Source organism: Chenopodium quinoa, unplaced genomic scaffold (genome assembly GCF_001683475.1).
Source record: "Chenopodium quinoa cultivar QQ74 unplaced genomic scaffold, ASM168347v1, whole genome shotgun sequence".
Classification (NCBI taxonomy): domain Eukaryota; kingdom Viridiplantae; phylum Streptophyta; class Magnoliopsida; order Caryophyllales; family Amaranthaceae; genus Chenopodium; species Chenopodium quinoa.
This window is the reverse complement of record NW_018744420.1, coordinates 110,236-128,959: the sequence shown is the minus strand read 5'-3', so window position 1 is coordinate 128,959 and position 18,724 is coordinate 110,236. Positions and strand designations below refer to the sequence as shown.

Sequence of the window (18,724 nt, the reverse complement as noted above, 5' to 3'; positions counted from 1 at the left end):
CAAACGTTGAATCCGACAATGGCAGACCGACGAAGAATTAGGTTGACGTTTGGTGGTCGTGGTGGCGGCGTTAGCGGCGGCGAGCCGGTGAGATTTTTTTTTTTGTTTTTAAATTTTTGAATTTAAAAAAAAAATCTGGAGGAGAGCACTTCCGCCCAGAAATTCCGGAAGTCTTGAGGAACATCCGGAAATTTCAGGCGAAAGTGGGGTTTCCGCCTGAAATTTCCGGAAGTTCCCCTGGACTTCCGGAATTTCTGGGCGGAAGTGGTGTTTCCAGTTTTTTTTTTATTTTATTTTTTGTTTTTCTGTTTTTCCTTTTTTTTCTGTATTTCCCTCTTTTGTTTTTTTTTCTGCTTTTCCTCTTTTTTTTTTTCTGTTTTTCCCCCTTTTGTTTTTTTTTTTCTGTTTTTCCTCTTTTTTTCCTTCTGTTTTTCCCTTTTTTTTTGTTTTTCTGTTTTTCCCTTTTTTTTGTTTTTCTGTTTTTCCTTTGTTTTTTAATTTATGTTTTTCTTTTTTTTTTATTTTTGTCCTCGATTTTGTTGATTTGTTGCATGTTTTATTTTTTTTAAAAAATTTTTAATTTGAAAATATTTCTGTCCTTGATTTGTGGCATTAAAATAATTTTTTTCTAGATTTAGTTTTGCAATAGTTATTGTTATGTATTTTTTGTTGATTTAGTTTTGCAATAATTATAGTTTAGCAATAATTCTTGATTTTATTTTAATAAGTTTGTTGTTGCTATGTATTGTTATTGTTATGTAAATTTTATTTGGTTAGTATTGGTTTTTGCTGCTGTTGTTGTTATGTATTATGGTTGTTGACTTAAATTGTTGCTATTGTTATTGTAATTGTTTTTTTTTTGGGTTGTCGTTGTTGCGTTTTAATTTTGGCAATTTTGTGGTTAATTATAGTTTTGATTTGGTCTGTTATTGTGTTGAAATTATTTGTAGTGTGTTATTAGTGTGTTGTTATTGTTAGTAGTGTATTAGTATTGTAAGAATAATATTATTGTTATTATTAGTAATGTGGTTATTGTTGTTTATTTGATTTGATTTATTATAGTTTTGATTTGATTTTTTTGAATATGAATTATTATTGAAATATGATTATGTACTTATTTATTTAATGCAGATTGAGGGTTATGGTCCTCGTCATGCAAGATCAAGACGTTTGAATGCGTCTGTTGGGAGGGAGTTAGGTGGTGCAGGACCTTCACATGCACCGTTTCACCATGAGCAGCAGTATGGGACTGCTAGTGCTTGGTCGGGGGAGCACCAGTCACAGGGGAGCACCCCCATGTATTCGTCTACTAGAGTGCCTTCATCAGACGATGAGGATGAAGATCGAGGAAGTCAATCTGCTGGAGATGCACAGTACGACCCTCAGGATTACCGTACTGTGTATAGGGGTGACCATGGGAGATATGTTAGTAGTAGTGAACCAGCTCAAGCTTCTACCAGCTCGTCAGAGTCATGGGTGGTGCAAGAGCCGATGCCAGGTGGGCCTGAGGATGGTACTGTTATTCCAAGTTTTGGGGGTCACGTGTCTGCCTACATATGGGGTGGGCAGGAGCGAAACGTTCTGCGGTGTTTGAGCAGGACACAGTTGTGTACTGAATTGGGTAACTGGCGCGCTCGTCTTCCGCAGGAGCACCTGGAACCGATTGATGGCAGTGGTCTATCTCACTTACCCGGGATCATGTTCAGGCGATTTGACTGGCCCTTGATTTCTGCTTTTGTTGAGAGATGGCAGCCAGACACGAACACGTTTCACATGCCTTTTGGGGAGATCACGATCATGCTGCATGATGTGTATCATATTCTAGGGCTTCGTGTCGACGGTTCCATGGTTTCCACTACTCCTAGCACGGACATTTTACGGGACGCATGCTCGGTTACCTTGGATATGACTGAGGAAGAGCTGAACGAGAAGTGCGGTACCAAAACCGTATGGCAGGGTATTGGGGTCCTGACTGAGAGGATAGTGGAGTCGACCTTGGAGGCGCAGAGGCCCTTCAGTTTCCATTACAGGGCGTACCTGTGGTTAGTACTCGGCGGTTGTTTGTTTTTGGACAAGAGTGGAAACCGTACTCATCCTTGAGGATGTTCAGATTAGTGAGTACTCCTGGGGTTCTGCTGTGCTAGCATACATGTACCGGCATTTGGGTACAGCATCACGTAGTGATGCTGATTCTATCGCTGGCTGTCTTACGCTTCTACAGGCGAGGATCTACGAGTACTTTCCGTGTTTTCGGCCTCAGCAGGGGACCTTGACCAGAGAGCTTGCTATTCCTCGTGCGTCCGCCTGGGATGTTGGATCGGGGTGCCCTAACAAGAGCATGGAGCGCCTTCTCGCTTTTCGGGCTAGGTTGGATCATTTAACTGACAATGAAGTTAACTGGCTACCGTACGAAGTTGATCCAGCACGACGCGTGCCTGCTACTCTTTTCATTGGTTGCATCCAGTATCGTAGCATCATTGAGCCATACATGCCTGATCGAGTGGTTCGGCAACTTGGATACGTCCAGGGCATTCCACAAGCCATTATCATGAGAAGGTTAAGAGACCGACGAACTTGAAGATGTATCGGGTTGACTTTCCGCCAGAGATGACATCTGTGATGTGGACTCGGTTTGTCCCTGGTGTGTCTTTCAGTGTCGTGGTAGGTGCCCTCAGCAGACTTGGTGGTGGTGCTCCTACGGTCGGTCCTGGTTACATGCAGTGGTTGTACCGATTTTCTCATCCACGTGTTTCTCTAATTGTGTCATCACATGAGAGTCGCACACTGACAGAGAGAACTAACACGGATTACGTAAGTAGTTGTATTTTTTGGTATAATTTAATATGTTTTTTTAATATGTTGTTTTTAATATGTTGTTTTTTTTTTTAGAAAAACTTGTGATTTATTTAATATGTTGTTTTTCTAATTGAAGTGGATGGGTCGGTTTATGGAGGTCATCAACAGGACACTGGAGGAGTATCCGAGCCTATCGCGTGATACAAGAGCAATGGCTGAGGCGCTACGAGCTGATTGGAGGGCAATGATGGGGTTGTGAACTTGCTGTTTTTAATTTTTTTTCACCTGTACCCATTTCGTTTATGTACTATTTATTCGTAATGTACTTTAAGGATTGAACAACTGTTTTGGTGGTTTTGTATACATTTTGTTTATTTAAGTTCAATTCGTTGCAAATTACATAACTACAACTGTTTAACATAAATGAAAGTACAACAATATGTTCACTATCTAATTAAGGCATCCCACATGTTCGTTCTAGCTGCGTAACGCTGATCTCAACCGTCAACACTTGGGTCGTGGTTCTCGGTCCACCAACCTGCAATCGGGGGAAGTGGCGAATCTGGTGCAAGTTCAATACAAATAAAATGTGAGCCCCCAACTGTAGCGATGACAAACTCTTGCTCCGGTGCTGTGACCCCCCTTCTTGCCCGCAACGGCAATATCGTGAGGCATGGGTAGTAGCAGGTTGGTGTTTGGCCTACACCAAGAATAATAACCGCTGTGTTGAACCAAGTCGCAATAGGAAATAAATCTTGAATTGCAACCATCCAATGACGGGAATCAACCGCCCCACCGTCCCATCGAATACGCTGCACATTGATCTCAAGTCTTCCAAGCCCATAAATCCTCTCATATAGGGCTCGATAACCGAGGACCTCATTCGCTATTGTCTCTCGAGCGTCATACCATCGGCCTTGATCACCGAAGAAGAACTCGGCCACACAACGAAACCCACAGTTCCCATCGCCAATGACATCCTTCCATCCTGTGATGTAAGGCAACATCGGCCCTGGAAGCGAGTGTCGATAACGGCTTTGGCTAATGTCATTTACATCTCCTACACAAATGTAGGTTTCAGTTAATAGTTTAGTGAACGCTGATTTATGTGAAAAACACAACACTCAATCGTACCTGTTTGTCGTGCGCCGCGTTCAGTGTGTTGGCGGTTTACATGTTCAAAATAAGAACGATCACGTCTTGTATCATTGTTTCTTGGTCGACCACGAACCCGGTGGTTTACAACAGGCTCTCTGAGATCAGAATGATCCGGATGCAGCTCCTCTTCAATGATGCGAGACACGTTTTGAAGAACAGCAGGATCACTAACGATTACCTCCTCCATCAGAGAACGAAAATGTGCGGCATTCTCGGTCGAGTCATTGCCAGGCACCGTCCCATCATCACCAGAACGAATGACCAAGGTCCTCCAAAACGGGTGAATTTGTCTTATGTACAATCCTGTCCCAGCAGCTAGCGAATCATGTATCTGGCAAGCACAGGGCAAACCGTGGGTCACACGCATTGCACATCCACATCGTTCGTGCACTTGATAACTCAGCTCCCTCATCCTCCTTGTCTCCTCATCGAGAACCTTCAAACAATGCTGAGACACCTTCCCGTTTATACGTGACAGTGGCAACTGTCGGTACTTTTGACCTATCTTCGACCTAGAAGCCTCCAAACCATTACGAATTGCGATGATTTGATTACCAATGTGGCTATGAACTCGAGCCCATACGGTATCCAAAGAACCTGCACATTACAATGAAAAACCGTTATGATTTGTAACTCAAATTCCTAAAATAAAGTACATACATGAAGTACAATAAGCAAACACCAAACCTGTCGAGGAATCAAACCACATCTTCACGGCCGAATGTTGGCTCTCAACTCTGCAAGTGCTGGTGTTGCCATAATGTAGAACTTGGTTTGTCCAAAATGTCACAAACTTCGTTTTATGACAAAGCCATGTGTTCTCTACATATTGTATCACTGCTGGATAACTTGCCCACTTATCTTTCATTATATCTACAGCGGCCTCATAATCTTCCTCGGTTGCAGCGTCCATGATACGTTTCCATTTTCCGTTTTTGAAAGACGCACCGATCTTCTTGTTTTTGAACATAGCAGTGACCCGAGCCTCCACATCTTTGTTAATGTGTCATCGACAAAGTAAGTGCGAGGTTCCTGGAAACACTTCCCTCAATGCAGCACATAGCCCAAGCTCACGGTCTGTCAAGAAAACCGACGGCTCCTTATCATACCCAATCACGTCTCTCAACCTCTGCAAAACCCATTGATAGCTTGTCGTGCTCTCGTTGCGCATGAACACGTAACCGACGAGAAAATTCTGATTTGTCGGTGTCACGCTAACTATCTCAAAGAACGGCATCCCGTATCGGTTAGTCTTGTAAGTGGAATCCATACCGATCACATAGGGGTACGTCCGTAGGATGTCTACCATGACTGGATGCGCCATAAAGGCGTGCTGTAAAACGCCTTCATCATCGGACATGACCCAGTAAACATACTGACTCTGTCTCGCCAAATGTAGAAATTGCTGAACAACTCCTCTCCCATCAGACATCTCCTCTCTGAAGTCATTCCGGCAATTGTAGATGTGTCTGGTGTTTGGATGATCATCAGGAAATTGCTCCGCAATAGCCGCCATGATGTTACGCGGTGCAACCTTAGACTTCGTCATGTCACGCACAACCTGCTTCGCATTCGGGCTCAACCCACTAATTTTACGATGACCCTATGGATACGCAATCATTGGATGGTTGTGGGTCCCAGTTACATCATATTTCGCTCGGATAACCCAAGTATGGGTGACGAACTCGTAACATATCTTGATGTAGAAAGGACAACCAATGCCCTTGGTTTTGGTGTCCTTCTGAATTGCGTTCTCAAGATCTCTCGGCTTACTCCTACGTCCCCGATCACATCTTAAATATCGAACTGGTCGACCATCCCTCTGTTTGTTGAAAGACGATTTCACCAAAATAAATCCCAGATTTATTGCAACAACATCCGCCCATCTAACTGCATCGTCAAACGTTAGAAAAACCGTGTCTGTCACAAAATGTGCACTGTAATTCACAACGTCACCGTCGTCTTCAACCTCCGAATCCTATAAAATTACAACACAAACAAATAAAACACGCAAGGATTAGTATTTTAAATTTAACAATAATAATAACAATAATAATAAAAATAATCATAATAAAAATAAAAATAACAATAATAACAATAATAATAATAATAATAATAATAGTAATAATAATAATAACAATAACAATAACAGTAATAATACTAATGATAATAATAATAACAATAATAATACTAATGATAACAATAATAACAATGACAATAATAATACTAATAATAATAACAACAATAACTACGTAACATTAACAAATAATAACTAATATAATAATAATAACAACAATAGTAATAATAATAGTAATAATAATATTAATAATAATCATAATCATAACAAAAATTTACAAAATTAACAAAACTAATATTAATAACCATAATAATAATAATAATAATAATAATAATAATAAGTACATAATATTAACAAATATTACATAATACAAACTAATTTAACTTTTATTCATAATAAAAATAATAATTAGACAATTACGTAAAAAAAAAAAGAAAAAAAGAAAAAAAAAATACAAAGGTACATCCGCCCAATATTTCCGGATGTACGGAAGGGGATCCGCCCAAAATTTCCGGATCTCCCCCATAACTTCCGGAAATTTCATCCGGATGTCTACATCTGCCTGAAATTTCCGGATGTTATGTGGGAGATCCGGAAATTTTGGGCGGATCCCCACCCATACATCCGGAAAAATTGGGCGGTCCTCTTTCCAAAAAAAAAAAATTTCGAAAAACTTACAAATTCTTCCGACGAACCCTCCGGCGTGTGAACGTTGTCGTCGTCCATCGTAAAACACCACTCCGTACACTTTCCGTTTCTGCCCCGGGATTTTTAAATACCTCGGGATTACCGTACAATGGTGGAACCGGGAATTTTTATTGCTCGGGATTTTTTTAAGACAAGTGTGGGCTCGGGAATGTTTTTTATGTTGTCGGTAACTAAAGTTACCCAAGGTGGACCCTTAAATAAATAAAAATACCCACAAGGGCAAAAATGTCATTTCAATTAAAAATGTGAGCGTCACCCTGTAATTTGCGAACGACGAATAGCAGTTCAGACATCAAAATGAATTAGTATTGGCACATAAGGCCTATGTGCCAATGAAATAAATAGGATGACATTTTTGTAAATAATGCGAACACGAGAAAAAGCGGTGGTACAAAATTTGATGGCAAAAAGTACCACTACATGCATAATGGTACATTAAATGTACCATTGTACCATTAAGGGAGAGAAAAAAATAATAAAAATCCTAAAATGCCCTCCTATGTGCTTGTGAAACACATAGGGCCTATGCGCCTATATGCACTCCATCAAAATATGCAGCTGCATATGAGATAAATAAGTGAAGTTAGTAAGATTGGGTAGCTTAGAAGTAGATTATATTGCTTAGGTCCCTATAAGGTTCACTTTGTAAAAGTTCAGGGGCTTCATATACAAGGATATATGTAAAAGTTAGTTTTTGAGTTCTAAGGGTGGGTCAGAATGCAAGAATAAACTGCACCAATTGGATTTGAATTTTGAGGCGATTTGAGTTGCAGTAGTTAGAATAGGGTATCTAGTGTTAAGGAAAAATATCAGAAAAATTGAATAAAAATATTTTTTAGGGATTTAAGTCAATTTTTGTCAAGTGGTACAGCTGGAAAATCTGATAAGCATGTTCTGCTAGCAAGGGCTCTTTTCCTTGAAGTTTTATGCAATTTCTTAGCTTTGTTTTATACGTTTTTTCTCACATAGCTGTAGCCTATTTAAAGGCCTAAATTCATAAATAATATTCAGTTTTTCAGTCATCTAAAACCCCCACCCCAACAAATAAGCCTTAGACCTTGGATACAAGTTTATTAGACACCTTAATTGAATTATATGAATAGATTTTGTACAGATATATTATAGTTGCTAAAAATTCAATGTGAATCACTACAAAAGACTTTAAAACATCAAACCAAAAAGATTCTAACAGTATAAAATCAAATGATATTACTCATATAACATCAAGGTAATTAAAGCAGCGAAAATTAAAAGCCTAAAACTAAAAGATAAATTTTTTTTTTAAACATATAGAAGCAGGGGATATATTATCAAGCACTCAAACCAAACAAGTAGAACGCACTTGGCTAGCAGCTTTGCTAGACATATAACCCTAGTCCCTCGGATGGCTCGGCCATTCCGAGGCTAGGGCTATATTTTGTGACTTGTTGTTTGGTTGATTTTTCAGTCTCGTTGATTCCTAAATTCGACTCGACTTACGACGCTCGGCTTCAACGCTCTAAGCTCGGAATCCGACGTCTATGTTCGTAAAAACTCTATTGACTCATTTAATCCTTTGGATTAATTCGTCGCTTCGGTTCGGTTACACGATTAGGTGTGACCCGAAGGGTTTAGTCAAGATTAAGCTGTAATATTAATTATACATTAATATTACTGATCGGAAGCGGCCTCCAACTAGGCATTCCGATTACTTGACCTCACTGAATAATTAGCTTCCTAATTAATTCCAAACCCTCTATCGTAATAATACACTTGTTCGAAGGACACCATTCCTTTCAACTTGAACCCATAAAGGTAGTCAATTCATGCCAGTTGAAAACCCATTAGTAGAAAGATATTTGACATATACAATAACCTCAATAACTGAATATCACCATATAAGAAAAATATAAAATCAATCTCAACATATAAAACCAACTTCAAATTTAAAAAAAAAAGACAGCAAACAATTTGAAACAAAAGTATATATTCACAAATTGAGTCTTAATAATAATAATAATACAATTTAAGCAATAGAATGAAACAATAACCAATTCACAGTTTTCCAACAATAAAGACAGATATATGCAGCAACAAATTCTTGAAATAATAGTAATATAATCACATCCAAATAGAAAAAATAACCTAAATTCACAGAGATATATTCCCATCCAAACTGTACAATTAACCTAGTTAACAAAAATATTCGTAAATTTCAATTAAATTAAACAAAATAAACAATGTAAAAATCATACGATTAAGCTGTTTACATTTTGCAATCCCTGATCATAATTTGTACACAGTCGACTACAACTTTGAGCACGAGCACAACCAATTCATAAACTACCAAATTTAATCATAATTGCAAATAAATAGACAACAATTTCGATTCTAAAAAAATTGAAACATAACATTTTGAATCTTAAATATTAACAAGAAAAATCGAAAGCTTGACTCGACAAAAGTCGCATGCTATACAACAAATTTCGAATCCAAACAACAATTCAATAACAAAAACATTTTAGCAATTAACTAGCAATAAACCCTAGATTGTGAAATTGATAGTCGATATTTAAGAAGTACTACCCGAGAAGCCGCTACAATAGAGGAGAAAGCTTAAAGTCGCTTCATTGGAGGATCCAGAAAGCTCAAATTTGCTTCAATGGAGGATCGAGAAAGCTCAAAGTCGCTTCAATGGAGGATCGAGAAAGCTCCAAACTCGTTTCAATTAAAATCGCATTGTGAGGAGAGAGAGAGAAAGAGAGAGAGAGAGAGAGAGAGAGAGAGAGGGGTTTGGAGTTTTTGTTTTGGGGTTTGTTTTACGTAGTACAATACTACAATAGAAGTGTTTGTTTATTTGTGCAAGAAAGGACGACAAATTCTTTTAATTTTCCCTTATCGTTTATCAAAGAGGGCGATTAATTAAAGTCGCCCTTATTGTTTTATTTATTAAAGAGGGTGAAATTAATTCAGTCGCCCTTTCTGATCAAATATAAGACAACGATCAATTTTTCGCCCTTTTTGATAACAACATAATAAGACGAGTTATGTATGCCCTATTTGATGGTTTATATCCCTTTATAATTCAATAACGGTGAATAATTTCAAACCCCATCATATTAAATTTTTGTAGTCTTGCTTTTTATTTTTTTAGTTTGGATTGTTGTTCATCGCTAATGCACTTCCCACTCGCAATAGGTTGATAGTGGTAAACTTGTTTGTACATGGTTTATTTTGTAAAGAACTTAATTGTACTTTGTCTTTGATGCAAGTTGTTGGTATAGTCGTATAGTAAAAGCTATAATCTATTAGGTACCAAAATTAGACAAGATTAGGTTCATTAGAGAGTGATTATGGATCTAATAAATTAGAAAGGATTCAAATATGATAAATACTTTTATAAAAAAAGTAGTCTTACAATTAATCTAGATAAGTTGTACGATGTAAAACAAATCAAACATATATGTACCAAAATTGGAATTAATTAGGAAAGCTAATTATTCAGTAAGGTCAAGTGATCGGAATGCCTAGCTAAAGGCCGCTTCCGATCAGTAATATTAATGTATAATTAATATTACAGCTTAATTTTGACTGAACACTTCAGGTCACATCCAATCGTGTAACCGAACCGAAGCGACGAATTAATCCGAAAGATTAAATTAGTCGATAGAGATTTTACGAACTAGTCGTCATATACCGAGCTTAGAGCGTCAAAGCCGAGTGTCGAAAGTCGAGTCGAATTTATGAACTGACGAGATGGAAAAATTATCCAAACAACAAGTCAAAATTATAGTCGTAGCCTCACGAAGGCCTAGCCAAGCGTGGGCTAGGCTTTATAGTGCTGCTAGCCATAGCCGCTAGCAAGGCCGCAATCCCAGCAGCCCCATACGGGTGCTGGCATGGGCTTGCTGACCGAGCTCGCGTGCTAACAATGCTAGCAAGGCCAGCCGTAAGCTAGCGTGCTGGGCCTCACTAGTTGTTGCTAGCACCAAGCATGGTGCGCGACACAGTAGCAGCGCCCAGCAACAAGCAGCCGCATGTGCGTGTCTTGCTGTTGCGGGAAGGCCCAGCTGAGGGAACCGGGCGCCTGCATGGCTGCCTTGGTGCCCAAGGCTAGCTGCCACTTGGCAACTTCCCATTGCACCTAGCCATTTGAGAGGTAGGGGTGAGCACGGATCGGATATCCGATCCGAAATTGGGTTTCGAATTGGATATCCGTATCCGAAATTTAGGATATCTGATATCCGATATCCGATCCGAAAGCTTCGGATATCCGATATCCGAAATTTTAGGATCGGATATATCAGATATCCAGTATCCGATTCTATTTATTAATAATTTAATATCAATCATTTTATACTAAATTTAGCTCTTAAAGGCAAAATTACTTTTTTAAAAAGACAAATTCATATGCATATTTTAGTTATTTTGCTATTATACAACCTGAACAAATTCCAAAATTAAATAACCTGAATAACTTAAGTAATTATACAACCTGAACAAACCAAAGTGACTGATTTGAAATTTTGAATAACCTGTGAACAAACTCACAAAGTGACTAAAAAAACCTGAAGTCCAACTAATTATAACATATTGCAATATAAGGAAATTTTAGAGAACTTGCATACTAATTGTCACATTACAAAACAAAGAAATGTTCAAAGTCCGTAAATCCCAAAGCTGGATTGTTGATTCACTAATTAATGTAACAGAATTCACATCATAAGGAATTAAGGATCCCATGCTCCACCAGTTTGGTAATGCATGAAGCACACCAGTTGATTCCTGTGACTGTACCTAGAAAACACAGGAACATTCAAATAAAGAATTAGACAATTAGATCTAATACTTTTTAGATTTCAAGAATTATACACACGAATCAGCTATTTGAAGTAAAGAAACTTAATCAACCAACTTCACTGAAAAGTGAAAACCCAAATACATGACTTGTTTTTCTTCTTTAGTATACTATACTTTAGTAAATAAAAGGTTCAAACTCCAAGTATTCACAGCAGAAGCCTGATATACAACATATGATAACTTCAATGCCATTATTCATTAATATTGCTGTCATGTACAAGGTTTAAAGAGAATTGCTGTCATGCACTTGGATAAATCAGAAAACAGTCACAATACATCATGATCATCCATTATCTACAACACAACATTAACATTTGTATCAATAAAAAAATTATCAAATATAAAACAAAATGACTGCAATTCCACTCCAAGTTGCATATAATCATATATAAACAAGCAAATAATGACAGTAGGCCATCTATGTAAGGGAATGCAGAAAGAGAGAGCAAAAAAGACAAACAGTAGACAAATAAAAGTTGATGCTTCAAACTTGCAAGATGGACATCAGTATGTTTATAAACCTCACAGAGGGGAGCAACACAAAAACTAAGTTCAGCTATACATGGGGAATGAGAGGCTAGTTTCTCTACTAAGTTCAGCAACACAAAACAGAAAATTAAACGGCCAATTTAACAAAAATAGAAAATTTAAACTGAAATTTAAATGGCCAATTTAACCCCGTTCAACACACCACATTATGTTCAAGTGTTCAAGTAAAATACAAAAAACAAAAAACTCACCAAAAGTAAAATACAGAAGATCTCCAATGGCGGTGAGCACGAGGTTCAAGTGTTCAACCTACAACAAAAAAATAAACAGAAATTTTAGCAAGAAAATAAACAGAAAATAAACAAGGAAAGTTAAACAAAACGTCAAAACCCACATCAACAATTCAACATACAACAAAAAATATACAGAAAATTAAACAAAAAAAATAAAACGAACCCCGTTCAAACAATATGACATTTATATTTGTAGATTTAAAAATGAAAAACAAAAAACTCACCAAAAATTAAAAACAGAGGACCTTCAATGGCGGAGAGCACGAGGTTGAATGGAGCTTCAAGCCTTCAACGACCAATTTCAAAAAATAAAAACCCTAGAAATTCAGAAATTTCAATTTATGTAAGGGATTTGAACTTTTGAAGTGAGATCTGAGAGAGTGAGAGCCTTGAGAGTTTGAGAGGAGAAAGCCAGAGAACGAGAAGAGACTCAAGAGAGGAGAGAGAGACAGAGAGAGATAGAGGAGAGAGAGAGAGAGAGAGGCGTGACTGCATTTGAGATAAAGGAGTGTTTAGGGAATTAGGTCAATTAGGGTTCGAGAATTTTCTTTTTGCATATATTTTTTTTTTAGAAAATTTGAGAAATAAAAAAGGAAAAACAAGTAAATTTCGGATATTTGGATCGGATATCCGAAATCCGATCCGGATTTGTCGGATATTCGTATATACGACATCCGATATCCGAAAAATGTTCGGATATCGGATATCCGAAATCCAAAATTTGGATATCCGATATCCGATCCGATATCTGAAAATCCGGATCGGATATCCGATCCGAAATCGAAATTCGGATCGGATATCCATAATTTTCGGATCGGATGCGGATCGGATCATCGGATTTTCGGATCTTCAGATAGTTCTGCTCAGCCCTATTGAGAGGAATAGCTTGGGGAGCAAGGGAGGTGTGGTCCTCACCTAACCCCTTGCTCTCTTTGTGCCACTTGTTGTTTGTTGATTGTTTTGCCTTTTTAATTTAATTTAGAATTAAAGTAATTCTCTATTTTGGCAATTTACCAACTATCCCACATTAAAAGATGATGGGAATTCTTGGGATCCTTTCCCTATAAATACCCATCATTGGCCATTGGGTATTGGGAGCTTCACTTGAGTTGGTGAATACAAAGGGATCTCCGAAAGCGAGAATGTTGGGTATCGTGATGTTCGACACCACGCGGAACTAAAACCCATCCCATGACCCGCACACAAATTAAAGCAACTAAAACATGCATATTAATTAACAACATAATTAATAACATAATCAATTAACAAGAAAGAGAAAGACGGATATACCCTTGACGCGTGCTTCGCTTGTCTTGAGCTCTTACTTGAAAGCTAACGAAGCTTCGCACTCGCGATAGCCTCCGACGACTCTCACCCTCAAGACCGACCCGAACGGCCCCTACCCCGGAGCTTAGCCGGGGCTAGACCAAGAAAACTAGAGTATTAGAACGAAAGTGTTCTCGCTTGTGGAGATCCTTTCAAGTTCACAACTCAAAGTAAGTTTTCCAATTTCCAATGATGGGTATTTATAGGGAAATCTCCTTGAGAATTCCAATCTCCCATTAATGTGGGAGAGTTGGTAAAATGCCTTTTTACAATTTAATTTTATTTCAAATATCAAATAAAAAGGCAAAACAATCAACAATCAACAAGTGTCACATTGTGACTAAGGGAGTAGATGAGGACCAAAGGAGGACCACATGGCCTCCTCGATCCCCAAACCTTCCCACAAAAAGCCGGCCCTCACATAGCTGCCCAATAGCCGCGCGCCAACCGACTGCAGCCAGCCTTGGGCGCCAAGGTTGCCATGCTGGCAGCGTGGCCCGTTGGCTAGGCCTACTGGTTGGCCGCACATTTGACCCATCATGCTGCGCGTGCTTACGGGCTACTGGCCGAATGATGTTGGCTGGCCGCATACTCGGCCCAGCATGATGCGCGTGCTTGCGGGCTGCTGGCAGAGTGATGATGGTTGTGCTAGCATGCTGTCACGCTTGCGCGCGCCAGCAACTAACATGCGATGCTAGCTAGCTTGTGCTGCCAGCTAGCTCGGCATGGCGCAGTTGCCCAGCTAGTACGCGAGAGCTGCTGCTGGGCTTGTGGCCATGCCTCGCATGTTGGCAGCTGTTTGGGGTAAAAAACACCCCAGACACGTGGCACCCAGCCATTGGTCAGCAGGGCTCCAATCCCCTGCTGACACGTGTCCAATGAACCCTAAATGGGGAACAAAGACTCCCCACTATAAATAGTGGAAGGACCCTCATTAATGGGGCATTCATAAATATATACACCAATCTTGAGCAATATTAATTGCAGAATTCTCCCATTACGTGAGAAGTAATTTTCACTATTAATGCACACTTTTCCTCCTGTACGTTACTGACTTGATCGTCGGAGGCGGAGCTCCAACCAACCGAAGACTTCGAGGTTTTGCAGGTACAAGCGGTGAAGGGCATTCTCGGAATTGTAACTCTCCCGTAGGACACATAAAAAAACCCCGAAACATTTGGCGCCGTCTGTGGGGAGAGTACTTCTGAGATGACTTCTAACCCGGTACCACCGGATCAGGACAAGCGGCCGTTGATCGAGCCTGAGGTCCAGACGGACCATGAAAGTGGTGACGACTATGAAGTCAACACCTATGTGGCCCCAGACGGGTCCTTTAGAACAAAACACACCCGTTCTAGAGATAAGAAGGAGCGGGATAACAACCAAGCTGCTCCAGGCAACCCAGCCGGCAACCCGGTTGGAGCTGCCCAGGCGGCAGAAGGCTCTGCTCCCGTCACCAGGAACGAACTCATGACCTTCATGAATAGTTTCAAGGGCGAGATCAAGAACCTTATTCGGTCAGCTACTCCCAAAAAGAGTCAGCCGGCCAAGAAGCCTTCCTCTGGGAAGAAGACGATCAAATACCAGGTCCCTACCCCTCACCCAAAGCCAAAGGAGGGGGAGGGCCTCAAGTTCGATCCAAACAGACTCCGCTTCCCTCAAGCGGATGTGATCTCCTTCATCTGGAGAAACGTCATCACCCGGTTTGGGGTTCCAGTGTCCATGGTTTTTGACAACGAAACACAATTTGAAACGCCTGTCCTCAAGAGCTGGTTGGGGGACCAAGGAATCTCCCATTGTTTTGCATCTGTTGGCCGGCCTCAGGTAAACGGGCAAGTTGAGGCTTTCAACAAGCTGATCTCAGACGGTATAAAGAAGAAGGTGGAAAGAGCTGGTGGACTATAGGCAGAGGAATTACCTCATGTCCTTTGGGCCATCAGGACAACCGAAAAAGGGGCAACCGGTGAAACCCCATTTCTTATGACATACGGCACCGAGGCGGTACTCCCCATTGAGCATTATGAGCCAACCCTCCGCATCATGCTGTATGATGAGGAGGCCAACTGGGAAGCCATGCGGTTTGCACTGGATGCTCTCCCAGAGCGAAGGGGCAACGCAGCCTTGTGTCATGAGATCTACCGTCTGAGAATGACAAGAGCCTACAACAAGCGGGTTCACAAACGGCCCTTGAAAGTAGGAGATTTTGTGCTTCGCAAAATGGAAGCAACCGGTAGGGCCAATGAACAAGGCAAATTAACCCCAAATTGGGAGGGACCCTACCGGATCTTTGAGGAAGTACGAGACGGCACATACCGCCTGGAAACCCCAGACGGTAGAAAGCTGCCTAGAACTTGGAATGTAGACAATCTCAAAAAGTACTACTACTAGAAATTGTATAGCTTTTGTAAACTTTTGCATGATTAATGAGAAAAATTTACTACATATTATGCTTACATACGCCATGTCTTGTGCTTACCACAAGCAGCTCTTCTTATAAAATTTCCATGCGCCATGTCTTGTGCTCAACACAAGCGGCCCTGAGAACTAACGAATCATCCGGTGACACCCATACGGGCGAATTCATCGAAGAGAACATCTCCCATTTGGGTGGAAAATTGTTCTAGTGATCAAAACTTCAGGCGGCCCTACCCGCCTGAACGATCCATTGCACCAAAGAAACGCAGGCTAGCATTCCTAAACATGCAGCCGGCTCACTCTTTGGGAAAAGTACCACCAAAGGCTAGTCTCAAAACAGACAGCGGTACCCAATGTCGCCGCTTGATTCACTAAGAGAAGGCAGGCCTCAAACATTTGGTTTAGGCCATAACCTATGCAAGGGTGCTCTTGCAAAAGCCCAATCGGCAAATGGACACCCTAAACCTACGAAAAGGCCTTTACAAAAATACCAGCCGGCAAGTCAGTAGAAACCGGCTGGCATTCATTCTAACGTTAGCTAAATTATTAATATTCGTACTATGGCATATGGATAGCCGCCTGGCACCATGTCACTTCTGCCAGCCTCCTATCCAGGGGCAATTACCCTAACCCCACCCAGTCTGGTTGGGGTTCATGCGGAAATATACTTACAAAAAGTAAAATTTAATATACTTGCAAAAAGTAAAATTTTTAATTTTTTGCAAAGAAAGTGCAGAAGAAATTGTAGAAGAAAGTTATTCAAAAGCCGGCTCAGCCGGTGGAAATGTTTACAAATAAAACCGGCACAGCCGGTGAAAATGTATATCAATATGTAAAATAAAAAACAACAGCAGAATAAGCCGACCCTTCCGGCGCTATTATAAAATAATGCACGGCACGCAGGCCGGGAGGTCGTTGCTATTCTAGCTGCACAGTCACCCGGTCAGCCTGAGCCTGATTCCCTTCCGGATGAGATGGGTCGGTGGTGGGAACGGAGCCGGGAACAACTTCATCCTCGACTGCCTCCTTGTTGCCAGCCGCCTCCTCCTACATCTGCTTGAACTCCGCCTCAACCCACTCTTCATAGGGTTCAGGCCCCGGCTTGCCCTCTTCCTCAGCCAGAATGGCAAGATCTGCGTATTTGTAGGCGAGCTCCCAGACGTTGTAGTCTGTACCCGGATGGATAATGGAGAACGCCCTCTTCATCCTGTTCTCGCAGTCTTGCTCATTCTCCTCAATGAGCCGGCTCTGTTCTGCCTCAAGGTTGGTCTGGAAGTTGACCTTTGCAGCAGCCGCCTCCTGGATCAGGCGGGCATTCTCTTGTTGCAGGCGTTTGCTGGTCTTCTCCGCCTGATCTAGCCGTTTGAGGGGCTCTTCATGCTTCTTGAGCTTATCTTCGGCATTGTCCAGGGCCACCTTGAGGTTGTCCGCCCTGGTCTTGGACTTAGTGAGGGCTTTTTGGAGGGTCTTGACCTGATCCGCCTGTCGCATGATTATAGATTTAGTTTCTAAGTCATGCACAATCATTGAATAGTGGGCAACGTTATGTGCGTCATCCGTAGAACGTTTGGCTCTCTTTACCTCCTCTTGTTTGCGGATGTGGGCCTTCTTGAGCCCCTCCACGCGGAGCAGTGCCTGCAACAATACAATCGGTGTTAGTAAAAAATAGGATGAGCATACTACAAAAATATGCCGGGTGGGCACTCGTCAACTCACATCAACCAGCTCGACCATTACACGGTCGACATTGAAGGTGTTGATTCCAGGAATCGCCTCCTTCTCGTCCCGGGGGACGGCTTTCAGCATGGTCCGGGCATGCTAAGTAGCATTCGGCCAGCGAGGGGAATTATCTGCACCAGAAACAGACGGTGAGAAAGCTGCATATGCTCCGCCTACGGACAGCCGGCTGATCGGAGATCAGAGAATCTCCCGGCTGAGACTGAGAATATGACTTAACCCGCATGGGTAGGTCAAGCAGCGTGAGGTTGAAAGGGTTTGTACCTTGTTGGAGGCCTCTCTGGCCTCCGGCAGAAGATGGACCGGTTGTGGTCCTTATTGGTGTGACCTCTTTCGAGGCCGTTTCAGTATTAGACTCGCCTGGGGTCTTTATTGTTTTACCGCCGGTAGTAGCCCGGGCGGTTGAAGAAGTTTTCTGCACCTTATGTGCAGGCTCCTCTACAGTCGGCCTTAGCCGGATCTGTTTTTTCAGGGAGCGAGGAGTCTTGCTCCCATCCTGAAACAAAAGCACAAACGATCAGGTGAAGAAATAACCAAAACAGTACAACAAAGTCAAGAAAGAGTCAGGCGGTCTAACCTTTTTAGCCGCCTGAGCGGCAAGTTTCTTTTCCAGATTCTCCTTCCGGATGTCTGAAGCTTTTTTAGCGGGTGTTTTGGCGGTGGGCAACATGTTCTTTGCTTCTTCTGCAAAACACAAATCAAATACATCCGGTCAAGATCTGAATGATATCGCAAACATTGCAATCAAAAGAAAATTGCCAGCCGGCATAAAATTAACCGGCTGAGGCTCTTAACCTACGTCTTTCAAACATGCTTCTAAGCCCGCAGGCGGACAAGAAGCACTCGTCCTTAAAGAATTCATGTTTGGGCACCCAGTTTTTGGGCA

The 18,724-nt window shown here is 41.1% G+C and overlaps 3 protein-coding genes and 1 long non-coding RNA gene across 4 annotated transcripts; 1 reads left to right on the top strand and 3 right to left on the bottom strand.

Annotated features, from left to right (window-relative positions):
* Nucleotides 1-18: 18 nt before the first annotated feature.
* Nucleotides 19-2,100, top strand: LOC110696899 (protein MAIN-LIKE 1-like). The gene is made up of 2 exons (XM_021874226.1): nt 19-87; nt 1,132-2,100. Exons 1-2 carry the CDS (start codon nt 19-21, stop codon nt 2,098-2,100), a joined length of 1,038 nt encoding a protein of 345 aa, XP_021729918.1.
* Nucleotides 2,101-3,293: 1,193 nt separating this feature from the next.
* LOC110696897 lies at nt 3,294-4,867 on the bottom strand. Its single transcript, XM_021874225.1, has 3 exons — nt 4,642-4,867; nt 3,931-4,551; nt 3,294-3,856 (listed from the first exon to the last, which is right to left on the bottom strand). Exons 1-3 carry the CDS (start codon nt 4,865-4,867, stop codon nt 3,294-3,296), a joined length of 1,410 nt encoding a protein of 469 aa, XP_021729917.1.
* A 93-nt stretch (nt 4,868-4,960) lies between these two features.
* Nucleotides 4,961-5,503, bottom strand: LOC110696896 (protein FAR1-RELATED SEQUENCE 5-like). The gene has a single exon (XM_021874224.1). The coding sequence runs from the start codon at nt 5,501-5,503 to the stop codon at nt 4,961-4,963; it is 543 nt and encodes a 180-aa protein (XP_021729916.1).
* A 5,626-nt stretch (nt 5,504-11,129) lies between these two features.
* Nucleotides 11,130-13,034, bottom strand: LOC110696918. The gene is made up of 3 exons (XR_002506426.1): nt 12,585-13,034; nt 12,319-12,376; nt 11,130-11,515 (listed from the first exon to the last, which is right to left on the bottom strand). It is a non-coding gene; the product is annotated as an uncharacterized LOC110696918 (long non-coding RNA).
* Nucleotides 13,035-18,724: the final 5,690 nt, after the last annotated feature.

Coding starts and splice junctions, on each gene's coding strand:
- LOC110696899 (XM_021874226.1), top strand. CDS start 19: ATGGCAGACCGACGAAGAATTAGGTTGACGTTTGGTGGTCGTGGTGGC. Junction 88..1,131: donor GCGTTAGCGGCGGCGAGCCG/GTGAGATTTTTT, acceptor TATTTAATGCAG/ATTGAGGGTTATGGTCCTCG.
- LOC110696897 (XM_021874225.1), bottom strand. CDS start 4,867: ATGGACGCTGCAACCGAGGAAGATTATGAGGCCGCTGTAGATATAATG. Junction 4,552..4,641: donor GTGGTTTGATTCCTCGACAG/GTTTGGTGTTTG, acceptor TGTAATGTGCAG/GTTCTTTGGATACCGTATGG. Junction 3,857..3,930: donor ACGCGGCGCACGACAAACAG/GTACGATTGAGT, acceptor ACATTTGTGTAG/GAGATGTAAATGACATTAGC.
- LOC110696896 (XM_021874224.1), bottom strand. CDS start 5,503: ATGACGAAGTCTAAGGTTGCACCGCGTAACATCATGGCGGCTATTGCG.